Here is a 15,569-nt window from a genome sequence, read left to right as displayed (position 1 = left end):
GTGTGTGTGTGTGTGTGTATATATATATATATATATATATCCCTTCCCAGATAAAAGATAACTTGCTATATACACTGTTCTGGACCCTGCTTTTTTGCACTTAACAATTTATCTTGGAGATCACTGCTTTGAAACATGTAGTTTTCTTCATTTCTGTCTGTAACTGCATAGCACTCTGTTCTGTTGCAACCATGGTTTATGACATTTTTTTTTAAGGTCTTTATCTTTTTTTTTATAAATTTATTTTTTATTTTTATTTATTTTTGGCTGCGTTGGGTCTTGGTTGCTGCACGCAGTCTTTCTCTAGTTGCAGCAAGCAGGGGCTACTCTTTGTTGCAGTGTGTGGGCTTCTCATTGTGGTGGCTTCTGTTGTTGCAGAGCACAGACTCTAGGCGCACGGGCTTCAGTAGTTGTGGTGCACGGACTTAGTTGCTCCACGGCATGTGGGATCTTCCCACACCAGGGCTTGAACCCGTGTCCCCTGCGTTGACAGGTGGATTCTTAACCACTGCGCCCCCAGGGAAGCCCTTATGACATTTTTGATGTAAGAATGCTTTGGGTTTTTTCCCCTCACTTAATCCGCCTGGAATTTATTTGATGATTGGTGGGAGATAAAGATCTTTATGCTGTAAAATATTCATACTATGTTGCTACCACTTTCCCTCCTGATTTGTAAATATCTCTTATCACACTAAATAGTATCCTAGGAGCTCTTTCTCAGTATTCTTGTTTTTTTTAATTTTTTATTTTATATTGGAGTAGAGTTGATTAACAATGTTGTGTTAGCTTCAGGTGTACAGCAAAGTGATTCAGTTATACATATACATGTATCTATTCAGTATTTTTTTCTGTTTCCTTGATGATGTGTTTTTATTCTTATATCAGGATCATTCTAATTTAATTGATATAGCTTTATAATACATTTTAATACCTAAAAGACAAAACTTATCATGAATATCCTGTAGAATTTTTTTGTTGCTGTTGTTTTACTATCTGGGACAAGTTGGTTTAATGTAAGAATTCAGGGACTTCCCTGGTGGTGCAGTGGTTAAGAATCCGCCTGCCAATGCAGGGGACACGGGTTCGAGCCCTGGTCTGGGAAGATCCCACATGCCGTGGAACAACTAAGCCCGTGCGCCACAAGTACTGAGCCTGCACTCTAGAGCCCGGGAGCCACAACTACTGAGCCCACGTGCCACACCTACTGAAGCCTGCGCGCCTAGAGCCCGTGCTCCACAACAAGAGAAGCCACTGCAGTGAGAAGCCCGCGCACCGCAAGGAAGAGTAGCCCCCGCTCACCACAACTAGAGAAAGCCCGCGCGCAGCAACGAAGACCCAACGCAGCCAAAAAATAAATAATTAAATAAAATAAAAAAAGAATTGGCTACCATCTTTTAAAAAAAAAAAAGTAATTCCAGCCAGTGTTGGTGAGAGCATTGAAAAATCTCTCCGTCGATCCTGTGGATGTGATGGTAAATCGGTATTACCTTTAAGAGAACAGAAAGCAGTAGGTATCAACGTGTTGAATGTGGGTACTCCACTGGCACAATTCCAGTTTAGAAATTTGTGGACTTGTGTGAGGTATGATTCAGCACCTCAGGTACCTAGGAAATAACCACTAAACTCTGCCTCTGTCACTGTGACAGAACGGCTTTCCCACAGCAGAGGAGCAAGCTGTGGCTGAGAGAGCGCTGCAGGAAATGCGGGACCTCCTTGTGGACTTGCAGCAGGAAATCGCCAGGGCCTGTGAGGACAGGAGGAGGCAGGATGAAGAGGAGGCCCGCGTAAAGCGGCAGGAGTCACAGGTGCGGCAGGGGCCGGAGGTCTGCAAAGAGCCCCCAGCTTCCAGGCAGGGCCCAGGAGGGAAACTGAATGAAGGTGGGTCTTGGTGTGGAAATGGTCCTTCAACTTGATGTGTAAAAGTTTCAGAACGGGAAAAGAAACAAGAACGTGTTTTGAATATTATATTTAAGCTACAGGACAATTTACCAGAACTTTTACATAATGTAAAATTCAGTACTTTCAGTGAATTATATTTAGTTTTCGTTGATGTGGAGCCTGACGTCAGATTCCAACATTTGCCCTGAGGACTTGAAATTCTGTATAATTCTAGTAGATGTATTATTCCAAGTATTGCTGCTACTGAGTATTTTAAATAAGTATGTATAGAATATATGTTTACTGAATACATAAGAGCATCGATATAGCATAGTGGTTCAGAATGCTGCCTTTGGAGCCAGATCAGTGGGAATCTAGTTTTTGTACTTCCTGACAATGTGACTTTGGCAAGTTACGTAACCTTTCCATGACTGTTTTCCTTATCTGTAACATGAAGATAATAATAGAATCTACCTCATAGGATTATTATGACAGTGAAAGCAGTTAATGCATATATAAGGTGATTAGAACAGTACCTGGCTCATATTAAATGTTTAATAAATTCTCCTATTATGAAATCCTTTCTTTCATCCCTCAGACCTCCAGGTGAAGGTGCAAGACAGTACAATGCAGTGGTACCAGCAGCTGCAGGAGGCCTCCCTTCAGTGTGTGTTGGCCTTTGAGGGACTGAGCAACAGCAAAGACAGTCAGGTAGGAGGGGTGGGAGTTGGGAATTCTCTGGGCCGCATGGTGCCACCCACAGCCTTGTGTCCCAGAGGAATGTAGCTAGCGTGTCACATTCCCTAACCGTAAGGGCATCTACTCAGCTCTTCAGAACACGGTCTGCCTTCTCACTGCTCTCTTCTGGCAGGCCAAAAAGATCAAGATGGACCTCCAGAAGGCTGCCACCATTCCAGTGAGCCAAATCTCCACCATTGCAGGTTGGTCAGAGGGATTAAGAACACGGCCCTTGGGACTTCCCTGGTGGTGCAGTGGATAGGACTCTGCACTCCCAGTGCAGTGGGCCTGGGTTCGGTCCCTGGTCAGGGAACTAGATTCCACATGCATGCCACAACTAAGGAGCCCAGGAGCTGCAACTAAGGAGCCCGCTTGCCACAACTAAGACCTGGTGCAACCAAATAAATGAATAAATAAATATTTAAAAAAAAAAAAAAAAGAACACGGCCCTTCACTTCATTGTACAAGTATTTTTTGAGATTCCAAATCCACTTATCTGTAAGGTTCCTATAAATAGAATGTGTTTCAACAAATGTTGACCGTTGGATTAGGTATATAAGCTATATGCATATAGCTTACTCTCCTTTTGTTTTCTCTCAACATGTAGAAGGTAATCATTATGTTTGTTGACACATTTTAAAAAAATAAGCTATATATTAATAGTAAATTATTGGGGGCTTCCCTGGTGGCACAGTGGTTAAGAATCTGCCTGCCAATGCAGGGGACATGGGTTCGACCCCTGGCCAGGGAAGATCCCACATGCCGCGGAGCAGCTAAGCCCGTGCTCCACAACTACTGAGCCTGCGCTCAAGAGCCTGCAAGCCACAACTACTGAGTGCACGTGCCACAACTACTGAAGCCTGCATGCCTATAGCCCGTGCTCCGCAACAAGAGAAGACACCGCAATGAGAAGCCCGTGCACCGCAACGCAAAGTAGCCCCCGCTTGCTGCAACTAGAGAAAGCCCACGTGCAGCAACGAAGACCCAACACAGCCAAATATAGAAACAAACAAATTAATTAATTAATTAAAAAAAAAAAAGAATCCGCCTGCCAATGAAGGGGACACAGGTTCAATCCCTGGTCCAGGAAGATCCCACATGCTGCAGAGTAACTAAGCCTGTGTGCCACAACTGCTGAGCCCACTTGCTGCAACTACTGAAGCCCACATGCCTAGAGCCCGTGCTCCGCAACAAGAGAAGCCACCGCAATGAGAAGCCCGCGCACCGCAACGAAGGGTAGCCCCCACTCGCTGCAACTAAAGAAAGCCCGCGCACAGCAATGAAGACCCAAGGCAGCCAAAAAGAAAAAAAAGTGAATTGTTTAGGAAGGCTCTTACCTAAAGTTAGAAGTTATTGCAGAAAGCACCCCTAAGGGAACCTAGGATGTGACTTGTATTCTTCGCTTTTTGTTCTACAACATTAGCTTTTCCAGACTCGAAGCCTGCTTGTTAACACTTGAGAACGCTTTCCTTTTCTCTCCAGAGACTGAGATTTAGAGAGGAAGAACCAGACAGGGGAAAGACCCCTTTTTCCTCTTCTTTAGAAACAGAGGTTCATTTTCACAGAGCTCAGATGTGGAAGCCTCCACAGTACAGACTATGCTACCCAGGGGCTGGGGAGCACGTGCAGCAGGCAAGCTGCTCTGACTTAGCCTGGGTCCCAGTTCCCTTGAGTAACTTGTGCCCAGAAAGCATAAGCAGTTGCAGTTCCTGCCCTTGCGAGGCTACATGACAGAACTTCCATATCACGTGGCTGCCTGGAATTCCTTCTGGAACAGGGCAAGGTCTAAATAAGTAAAAACGTATCTCTTTGTAGAATTGAAAGTGCCATTTCCTTTGATAGCCAAGGCAACGGGGGCGAGGTTGACTGAACAGCCGTTCCACACCTTCGCTGCTCTCCTCAGGCTCATCCTCAAGTCTTTACCCCTCAGTTGACCGCAGGCAGCCCCGCCTCCTCCTTCATCAGGAAAATCTGAGACGCCAGGTGTGAGATCCTCAGATGCGCCCTCTTGCACCGATACACAGCTGTATTTACCTCTTCGTCTCCTGCTTCAAAAGATGCGGTACCCTTCCGGCCCACACTTACCCTTCTGCCTGAGCCTTGAACGAGGCTCGGGAGCCTTATTCTCATCCCCTCCCATCTCCTTCAAGAGAGATCTCTCCTGTTTTCTGCAAAATTACTCCCTTTTACAGGCTCCATTCCCTTTAAACATGCCTGTCACTCACATTCTAAAATCTGTTTCTTTTGATTCTGTGTCTTCTCAGTATTTTCTAATTTTCTTGTTGCCTTTTGGTTAATTTATTTACTTTTGGCTGCATTGGGTCTTCGTTGCTGTGTACAGGCTTTCTCTAGTTGCAGCAAGCTATTCTTGTTTGCGGTGCATGGGCTTCTCATTGTGGTGGCTTCTCTTGTTGCGGAGCATGGGCTCTTGGCACGCGGGCTTCAATAGTTGTGGCTCATGGGCTCAGTAGTTGTGGCTCACGGGCTTAGTTGCTCCGCAGCATGTGGGATCTTCCCGGACCAGGGCTTGAACCTGTGTCCCCTGCATTGGCAGGCAGTTTCTCAACCACTGCACTACCAGGGAAGTCCCCATGTTGCCTTTTGGTACCATTGATTATTCCCTCCACCACCTCTACTCCTCTGGCTTCTGCAGCAGCATTAATTTCCAGCTTCTCCTCCTCCCTCTGTTTCTCCTTTGTGGGTTCCTCAGTCTCCTGCCCCCACATCAGTGGTAAGTGTGTCCTCAGGGATGTGCTTCCACCCCAAAGTTCTTCTCATCCTAAAGACCCCCCATGGCGTCAGACTTGACCTCTGCGCACACGACACCCAGATCGGTCTCTGGGTCATTTCTTTCCTTTGAGCTTCAGGTTCCCTCTCTCCAGCTACCCGAGGGGCAGCTCTGCCTAGATGTCCCTCAGCTTTGTCAGGTTTAGAACGTTCCGATGTGAACTCATCATTTTCCTCTTGCCTGCCTTTTCTCCTGTTCGCTCTAAGTAATCAATAGCACCTTATCTACTCGGTCACCTTCGTTGAAACCTGCGAGTCATCCCCCTGACTGCTTCCTCTAGTTCATTCTCTATATCTGATTAGACTCTAGTTTTGCCATTCTTCATTTTCCTGCCTATTCCATAACTATGTCCCTTTGTCTTCATCATTATTGTAAGCCCTTTAAGAGCTTACAGCCCAGTCAGACACAAACATTTTCTAGAGTTAGTGCCCAGTAAATGTTGAATGACTGAGAGAGAGGTGACCTAATTGCTGCCTCTTTAAAGGTGGGTGTCCATGAGTAGTTAGATTCGGAGCAGAATTTAAAGAAGGATATGGTGCCGGTGTGGCATATGGGATGTGGGAGGCCATATCAGGCATAGGGTTGGGACCTGATTTTCCTAACTGGAGAGCCACGGGGAGAGGGGCCGGCTGGGGATTTGGCCAGTGGAACCCTTTGAAACCGTCAGTCAAGGAATAGTAGGGTGTGACTTAGCAGGAAGGTGAACTGAGTAAATTTGTATGGAAATGTACACATTTTAATATCTCAGTAAGGTTACAGTCTCTGTTTCTGTTTTTCTGGGATTATTAGCCTTGAGATTTCTGTTTAAGCAAAAAAAAAAGAAGAAAAGTAAAAAGAAAGGAAAGAAAAAGTGGGTGGGGTGGGGGGGTTTGTTCTAAAGATAAAGCAGTTTCGGGACTTCCCTGGTGGTCCAGTGGGTAAGACACTGTGCTGCCAATGCTGGGGGACTGGGTTCGATCCCTGGTTGGGGAACTAGATCCCGCATGCATGCCGCAGCTAAGAGTCTGCATGCCGAAACTAAGAAGTCTGCACGCCGTAACTAAAAAAAAAGATCCTGCATGCTACAAGGAAGATCCCACGTGCAGCAACTACGACCTGGAGCAGCCTAAATTAATTAATTAATTTTTAAAAAGCAGTTTCACAGAACCTATGGCAGGAATAGAGCTGGATCTCAGGAGCCAGAAATTTTAGGACCCTTTTCTCTCTCCTCTTGGCTTCCCTCTGTCCACCTCCATTCTAATTTTGTAGACTGCTGTTCTTTGGTCCACATAGCAGGGGCAACCCCACTGCTTACATGTGTATGTGTCACAGGAGCGGCCACTTCAAGGAATTGACTCTGTCAGCTGGCTGATCAGCTCAGCGTGACTAGTCCTAATCTAACTAGCCAGTGTGGAAGATGGGGCGCACAGGATCTGTAATACAAATGTAGCTTCTGTGTTGCTGAGGATGGAGGAAGGCAGGTCCAAGAGAAGGGGGAAATCACTGTGAGTTGGGGAAGATCCTTTAGAAGGTTTTCCCTAGAGTTGCAAATGACTTCTCTAGGGACATCCGCCACACCCGTGGCATCTGTAACAATTCAACGCCTATTTCTATACTACTGTTCATCTCTCGGCTGTGTCAGTTTCAGAGTTAGTTCACTCTGCAAATAAGGAATTCCTTCGAAATAGTACCACGCTTTATGTACTTTCTCATCCCCCACAGCATGGATTTGATTGTCATACATTTTTCCGCATCTGTATTTTGGCTTTAGGCTCTGACTTTCTGTAGGGCTGCACAGCTGGGTTTGTATAGAGGATTTGTTACTGCAGTGATGAAAAAAATAGATTGACTGCAGTTGTATCTTTTCACTAACTTTGTCTTTCATACCCAGGCTCAAAGCTGAAGGAGATCTTTGACAAGATCCACAGCTTACTCTCTGGAAAACCCGTTCAGTCTGGTGGGCGCTCTGTGTCCGTCACACTTAACCCACAGGGCCTGGACTTTGTCCAGTACAAACTGGCAGAGAAATTTGTGGTGAGGAACCTTGTTGCCAAAGGTATGGGAAGAAGAGGCTGGTGTACAACCTTTAAACCTTTCTTGAGTATTAACTTAAAATCACCCCCTCTCTGTGCTCCCAGAAACAAGGGGAGGAGGAAGTGGCCTCCCATCATGAAGCAGCATTCCCCATCGCAGTCGTGGCATCCGGGATCTGGGAGCTCCACCCCAGAGTGGGGGACCTCATCCTTGCTCATCTGCACAAGAAGTGTCCTTACTCTGTTCCTTTCTATCCAGCTTTCAAAGAGGGAATGGCTTTGGAAGATTATCAGAGGTGAAGTTGTTTTTCTCCTTACTCACTATCCCTGGAGTGATGAATGAAATAGAAATAGAACTGGGATTTGTTTCCTCTCCTCAGAACATCTCTTATGTACCTTGAACATTCTATCAGAGAATACAGTGTCTTTCGTGCAAACTGGATGGCTTTAGAATACTGGATTTAGAATCCAGGGGTCTTAGAATTTTATCCCTGCTTTGTCTTTTAATAGATTTGCAAAAATGGGGAAATCATTTAATCTCTTTAAACATTATTTTCATGATTTGTAGATGGGGGTAATGGTATCTGTTACCTCCTGGGAATTTACTTTTCAGGGTTTATATGATGCACAGATTTGATAATAGATGTGAGTAGCATGTAAAAATGTATTAATAATAATGCTAAATGTAATAACAATATATTGTTACTTTTAACCATAAAAAGTAATTGGTCACCCTCACTTTGGCCTTGTCACCTTGAATGTTTTCTTCCCACATAGGATGCTTGGCTACCAAGTGACGGATTCCAGAGTAGAACAGCAAGACAACTTTCTAAAACGCATGTCTGGGATGATCCGTCTCTACGCTGCCATCATCCAGCTCCGGTGGCCGTGTGGAAACCGACAAGAGGTAGTAGAAGCGGCTTAGTATCGATAATGAGAGGTTGGACCAGAGTCCGCATTAGTGTATCTTACCTGCAGGAAGTATTGACCTTTCAGAGAGGCAGTCCAGTCACATAAGTGAAAGACTGTTGCTGCTTCGTAGGTACTCTTCAGAGAAGCTGATGTTGATTATTAGGAAACGTTTGGATCATCAGAGTCATTTGTTCAGAGACTAATTGGTGCCTTAGAGGCCATCTAGGTCACATACCTTACTTCACAGATGGACAGACGGAGGCTTAGCAAGCTGTAGTGATACACACTTGTCAATGACAGAGCCACGGCTGGGGGCCAGGGCTATGACCTCCCAGCCCAGTTCTTTTTTCGAGGAATGGAGATTAGAGGGTTGCAGAAGTTGATGGACTTGGAAACCTAAAGAGAAAGGAATATAGGTTGATTGAATCCAAGAAGTTTTTATTGTGCATCTGCTATGTCCCAGGTTCTGTGCTAAAGATACCAAGAATAATAAATAAAATGTCTGTGAGCGTAACTGTGGAATCCCTGAAACTGAAGCTGACAGCCCTGTGTTGAAGGGATGCTGTGAAGAATGTGTGGGTACCAGTATATGCAGTATTTAAAAACAGAATTTGTTTGGCTTGTGTTGTTTCTGCCCTGTGGCATGTGCTTAGGTTAGATGATCTGGGGGTTCATGTCCTATTGGTAATGGCTGGATGATAACGGTGGAAATTTAGATCTCTGCCTAAAATGAGATTAAACCGTGACCAAGCCTCTCTCCTCCCAGATTCACCCTCATGGCTTAAATCATGGCTGGCGCTGGTTGGCACAGATCTTAAACATGGAGCCCCTGTCAGATGTGACAGCCACCCTCCTCTTTGATTTCCTGGAGGTACGTAATACAGTTATCACACGAGAGAGAGCCAGTGGTTGAAGCAGCCTTGGGCCACTGTGTGACGTGACTGGGAAAGGAATATAGAGATAGAGACTAATGGGAATTTCCTGGCGGTCCAGTGGTTAGGACTCTGCGCTTTCGCTGCGAAGGCGCAGGTTCAATCCCTGGTCAGGGAACGAAGACCCCACATGCCGCATAGCCAAAAAATTTTAAAAATACATAAATATATATACAACAAAAGATACTCTTTTTACCTTTATCACTTAGGAAATTACAAGGATTTTAGGAGCTAAAAAAAAAAAAGAAATAGAGACTAATGGTGAACAGCATTAGGGTCCAGTGTCATAAATTTTTTCCTGATCCCCAAGACAAACCTAGCTTTTGATTTTTCTTCCTTCTCTGTGTGGTTGTCTTCTCGTTCTAAAGAACAGAAAACTGTACATCCCAGTACAAGTGAAAAGGAATTTGTTTTAGGGATATAGAAGTGACTCACTCCAGAATCAAGGGTAAGATGTGCAGTTGAATCTCATCAGGGCCTGGAACCAGGAACTGGAATGTCACCAGGTACCAAGGCAGCCTCCCTCTGGGACCACGTGGTCTTTCATGTCTGCTCTTCCTGCAGGTTGCCTCCTTCTTGTTCTATAAGCCAACTTTCTGAAGTTTTCTGTGCATAGTGGAGAAGATGCCATCCTGGGCTATATCCCTCAGCCTCAGTGTGGTCACCCAGTGTAATGGGACTAATGTCCCACCATTGTGATTGCTAATTCCCAGGAGAGAAAATATGATTAACCAGCGTGGGTCAGGCACCAGTCTCATCTAGAAGGCTCCATATAGTCCTAACTGCCTATTAGGGACCCCCACTATAGGGAAAGGGTAAGGGTTTCTGTGGAAGGGAGACAGTTCTTAAAGAATAAAGGCTTGGGGCACATGCCATAACAAATCTGGGACCATTTGGCCTATAACGCCAACAGTTTCTAGTCACCTTAAAGCTCCTGAAGTCACAATATGGGAAGTATGTCATACCTTTAGAATCAATAGTAAGTTAAGTTTTTTTTTTGTTTGGTTGGGTTTTTTTTGAATTTTATTTTATTTATTTTTTATACAGCAGGTTCTTATTAGTTATCCATTTTATGCATATTAGTGTATATATGTCAATCCCAATCTCCCAATTCAGCCCACCACCACCACCCCCAGCCACTTGCCCCCCCTGGTGTCCATATGTTTGTTCTCTACATCTGTGTCTCTATTTCTGCCCTGCAGACAGGTTCACCTGTGCCGTTTTTCTAGGTTCCACATATATGCTTTAATATACGATATTTGTTTTTCTCTTTCTGACTTACTTCACTCTGTATGACAGTCTCTAGATCCATCCACGTCTCTACAAATGACCCAATTTCGTTCCTTTTTATGGCTGAGTAATATTCCATTGTATATATTTGCCACATCTTCTTTATCCATTCATCTGTCGATGGGCATTTAGGTTGCTTCCATGACCCGGCTATCGTAAATAGTGCTGCAATGAACACTAGGGTGCATGTGTCTTTTTGAATTATGGTTTTCTCTGGGTATATGCCCAGTAGTGGGATTGCTGGATCATATGGTAATTCTGTTTTTAGTTTTTTAAGGAACCTTCATACTGTTCTCCATAGTGGCTGTATCAATTTACATTCCCACCAACAGTGCAGGAGGGTTCCCTTTTCTCCACACCCTCTCCAGCATTTGTTGTTTGTAGATTTTCTGATGATGCCCATTCTAACTGGTGTGAGGTGATACCTCATTGTAGTTTTGATTTGCATTTCTCTAATGATTAGTGATGTTGAGCATCCTTTCGTGTGCTTCTTGGCCATCTGTATGTCTTCTTTGGAGAAATGTCTATTTAGGTCTTCTGCCCATTTTTGGATTGGGTTGTTTGTTTTTTTAGTATTGAGCTGCATGAGCTGTTTATATATTTGGGAGATTAATCCTTTGTCCATTGATTCGTTTGCAAATATTTTCTCCCATTCTGAGGGTTGTCTTTTCATCTTGTTTGTAGTTTCCTTTGCTTTGCAAAAGCTTTTAAGTTTCATTAGGTCCCATTTGTTTATTTTTGTTTTTATTTCCATTACTCTAGGAGGTGGATCAAAAAAGATCTTGCTCTGATTTATGTCAAAGAGTGTTCTTCCTATGTTTTCCTTTAAGAGTTTTATAGTGTCCAGTCTTACATTTAGGCCTAGAATCCATTTTGAGTTTATTTTTGTGTATGGTGTTAGGGAGTGTTCTAATTTCATTCTTTTACATGTAGCTGTCCAGTTTTCCCAGCACCACTTATTGAAGAGACTGTCTTTTCTCCATTGTATATCCTTGCCTCCTTTGTCATAGATGAGTTGACCATAGGTACGTGGATTTATCTCTGGGCTTTCTATCCTGTTCCATAGAATCAATAGTAAGTTAAGTTTGATTCACGTTTTCTGAAACACCTGGCTACCTGGCAGTCTGGTTAAATGGAGGTATCACCATATATGAGAAATGCTTCAGAAGAAAGCTGGATTTTAATTCCCTTCCTTAGCTGGCTAAGTGGCATTGTGGTTGAAATTCTTGATAGGAACAAAAGGCAAAGGTCTGATTGTCCTTTATGGATCTCTCATATGAGTGTGAATTTTCATTCTCTGCTCTGACGGTGCCCACCTTCCCCTCTAGGTGTGTGGGAATGCCCTCATGAAGCAGTACCAGCTCCAGTTCTGGAAGATGATACTTCTCATCAAAGAGGACTACTTCCCCAGGTATTAGACTTGTTGAGTAGACACCAGGGGATTTGGTAGGTGAAAACTTATGACGTCAGATACCGTGGCTGCTGTTACATGCTGTTTCTGACTCAGTTAAGCACCTGTGTTACGTGTAACATCTGCTCCCATCCTTCTCCTCTTTGTTATTTGAATAAACGCTTCTGAAGTCTCTCTTAAATATTGTTGACTAAATAAAAAAAACAAATTAGGAAGATCTTGGATTCAGATACCTGACATTTTTTAAACTCTCTTCTTTTCTAAACTCCCCCAGATAATCTGGGATGGTGATTACATGCAGTCATGAATGAAACCAAGGAGGCAAACCCCCTCAGTAAATTAGTTGGTGCAACTGATTGGTCAGCCAGTTTGCTTGACTCTGTCGTGGCATTCACCTTCAAGGACGCTTCTCATTCCTCTCAACTCAGTGGCCTTTCAAAGTGGGGAAAGGCATTAGCAGCGCCCATCCCACCTGGTCACAAAGACCTTGGAAAGGAACAGTGCTCTCTTCTCCTTCATCCACTTACTTGAAAAAAGTGTTGAGGGACTTCCCTGGCGGTCCAGTGGTTAAGACTCTGTGCTTCCACTGCAGGGGGCATGAAAAAAGAAAAAAGAAAAGAAAAGAAAAAAATGTTGAGACCATTTAGTAGATCGACAGCATCCAGTTTAGAAGACATGTCTGTGAGTCGTTTGATCTGCCCCTTCCTCCAGATCAGCAGGTCTCTTAACTCCTCCAAAAGATAAGTGTGAGTCATAGGTGTGACTCACCTGTCTTCTTTCTCTCCCTGTAGGATTGAAGCCATCACCAGCTCAGGACAGATGGGTTCCTTCATACGCCTCAAGCAGTTCTTGGAGGTAAGATGCCCTTAGACCAGCACATCCCAGACTGTTGGCCTCCAGTGCACCTGTGTCCGACGTGTCTTGCACATCCAGACTCTGACTGTGGTCTCTTCCTCTTGATTTTTCCGAACCCTACTTTTTTGTCCATCAACCCCTCTTCACCTTAAGGGCTGCCATTTCATCGTCTTCCTACGTGTCATTGTCCATACTGCCCGTGGGGAAAAGCTCTCCTAAGAGACGAATGAAATATATGTAATGAATCTTATCTCACTGATACACTTTTTGCATGTTGGTCAAGGTTCTTTTCTCAGTCTCAGGTCTAGGGGACAGGTAGGTGTGGTCACTTTTCTCCACGAGAACAGACTGCAGTTTGAGCCAGACTCCTCTCCTTTTTCCAAGTGCCAAAAAACTTTAAGAGGTGAATTTTGACGGATCATTGAGGACTCTGTGGTACGTCTGCCAAGACAGCCAACTGACTTCCAGTTTCCAGTAGCCCAGTTGGGGAAATTGCAGTAGTGAAAGGTGAGGCCAGGCTGTGGGAGATGAGAGTGGGACAGACATTAACAATACCCTGGCATTTGTCCTCCGCTGCAATTCATGCAGAAGGAGAAGTCTTATAGACAACCTTTTTTTTTTTTTTCAATTAATTTTTATTGGAGTGTAGTTGATTTACAATGTTGTGTTAGTTTCTGCTGTATAGCACAGTGAATCAGTTATACATAAACATATATCCACTCTCTTTTAGATTCTTTTCCCATATACGTCATTGCAGAGTATTGAGTAGAGTTTCCTGTGCTATACAGTAGGTTCTTATTAGTTATCTATTTTATATAGAGTAGTGTGTATATGTCAGTCCCAATCACCCAATTTATCCCTCCCCCCGTAACCATACGTTTGTTTTCTACATCTGTGACTCTATTTCTGGTTTGTAAAGAAGTTCATTTGTACTATTATTTTAGATTCCACATATAAGCGATATTATATGATATTTGTCTTTCTCTGACTTACTTCACTCAGTATGACAATCTCTAGGTCCATCCACATCGCTGCAAATGGCATTATTTTGGGTTTTTTTATGGCTGAGTAATATTCCACTGGCTACATATGTACTACATCCATAGGACTTACTTCCACTTGCTGTCCCTCAAAGTTTCTTCCAAACTTTTAAGTGTTGGAAGCAGTGTTATCAGAGAATCATTCTGTTTTCTTTGTCTTTCCCTGACCAGAAATGTTTGCAGCGCAAGGAGATTCCTCTCCCCAAGGGCTTTCTGACTTCCTCCTTCTGGCGTTCCTGATGTTACTCCACCATCACCATTTTGTTGCAGAGGGACAATAATAAAGCAACTGAAGACAGCTGTATTTGGGAGAAGTCATGTCAATGTGTGTTTTGTGTATTTGTACCTTGTGACTAGGAGAGCAGATTTTCATGGGTCACAAATCTAAGAGGTCCTTTAGTAGATGTGATGACTCCTTAAAGGGGTCCGCATGACAGAGTAAGCAGACTTGACCTTTCTCATTTTTGCAAAAAATTTGAAAACAAAATTATGAGAAGAGTTTAGCACTTGACCTCACCCTTGATTTCCTTTGTCTCTAGTATCTTTCAGAAGGTAGGTTAATACCTTGACCATTTCACTCTGAGCTGAAGTGGCTTTCCCTCCACCACCACACCCCAGCCCCTCCCCACATGCTGCCCCCCTTCAGAATAATTCCCAGGAGGAGCAAAGACTCAAGGTCACCTTTGAAGTAGCAGTTAATAGATGAGGCCCAAACCCGCACATGCAGGACTGGATTATGTTTGTTTTGCCTTAGTCACCTTGTGAAGTAATTATAAATTCAGAAGAAATGCCTGGTGTAGACATGGGCTAAGTCAGTCCCGAATTGCATCAGAGGTAGCTTAGTGTCTGGGATTAGGACCGTTAACACATGTTATATTGAACCAGGAAGCACTGTTTGTCCTCTTACTTTGGAATTTGGTTCCTGGATGACTCAGGATGCATGAACCAAACTTTGTTTGTCAATTTGAATTAAGATGGGCTGAGATGGAGCTTGCAACATTGTACGTGAGCTGAGCATCCATAAGCAATGAATCAGGGGTTTAATAAAGATGTTGGGGAAGAATTGAGAACTGCCTTACAATTTTTTCACATGTTCTGAGTAATGAATGATGATAGATTTGCCTGACTAAAGCCACTACAAAAATCCAGAGTCTGGCTATTCAGGTAAGAGTTGAGATTTGCTTTATGGAAGACTCATTCTCTTGGATCTATTCCTCTGTAGTAAATGTTGTATGTGGGGTTGTGTTTGTTGTGGAGGATTCCCTGGTAATCTTGAGTCGCTCAAAGCAACCCATTCTGTGAACTATTGACTGTGGTGCCAAAAGATAAGTAATAAAGCTTGATTTTTAAAAACCCCTTGCTGGTATCTAGTCGGTTCAGTATGATCAACTTCCTGTACCTGGAGCTGTGTAAATCATAAGGGGCATGGTGGTGCCCGAGTCTAGGTATAGAGTGGTATGTTTTTCCCTTTTTTGTCTTCTTGACCTTCACCTTGGGAAAACTGCTTTTTTTCTGTCATTTCTTTTGTGGAATTATGTACCAATAACTGACCCTGTTTTATCTAGCAGATGGGAAAGAATTAAAGTCTTTTGATGTGGACACAATGGAATGAACACTGGGGAAGGAGTCTAGAGACTTGGGTTCAATTCACTTTTTTTGAAAGTTTTTTTCACATCTTTATTGGAATATAAATGCTTTACAATGTTGTGTTAG

At 43.6% G+C, this 15,569-nt stretch overlaps 1 protein-coding gene across 1 annotated transcript in view; it reads left to right on the top strand.

The window, feature by feature from the left end:
- The window catches only part of GLE1 (GLE1 RNA export mediator), a 42,822-nt gene extending 27,613 nt beyond the window's left edge, over window positions 1-15,209 (top strand). Inside the window, exons 7-16 of the mRNA XM_068553004.1 lie at window positions 1,647-1,878; window positions 2,477-2,589; window positions 2,750-2,819; window positions 7,275-7,417; window positions 7,522-7,712; window positions 8,194-8,323; window positions 9,095-9,199; window positions 11,879-11,961; window positions 12,753-12,816; window positions 14,028-15,209. Of these exons, the coding sequence (XP_068409105.1) occupies window positions 1,647-1,878; window positions 2,477-2,589; window positions 2,750-2,819; window positions 7,275-7,417; window positions 7,522-7,712; window positions 8,194-8,323; window positions 9,095-9,199; window positions 11,879-11,961; window positions 12,753-12,816; window positions 14,028-14,096 (1,200 nt within the window). The 3' untranslated portion in view covers window positions 14,097-15,209. The remainder of the gene's footprint in view (window positions 1-1,646; window positions 1,879-2,476; window positions 2,590-2,749; window positions 2,820-7,274; window positions 7,418-7,521; window positions 7,713-8,193; window positions 8,324-9,094; window positions 9,200-11,878; window positions 11,962-12,752; window positions 12,817-14,027) is intronic.
- The last annotated feature ends 360 nt before the right edge of the window (window positions 15,210-15,569 follow it).

This window comes from Eschrichtius robustus, chromosome 10 (assembly GCF_028021215.1).
Source record: "Eschrichtius robustus isolate mEscRob2 chromosome 10, mEscRob2.pri, whole genome shotgun sequence".
In the NCBI taxonomy this organism is placed as follows: domain Eukaryota; kingdom Metazoa; phylum Chordata; class Mammalia; order Artiodactyla; family Eschrichtiidae; genus Eschrichtius; species Eschrichtius robustus.
This window is presented reverse-complemented; position numbering and strand designations above follow the sequence as displayed.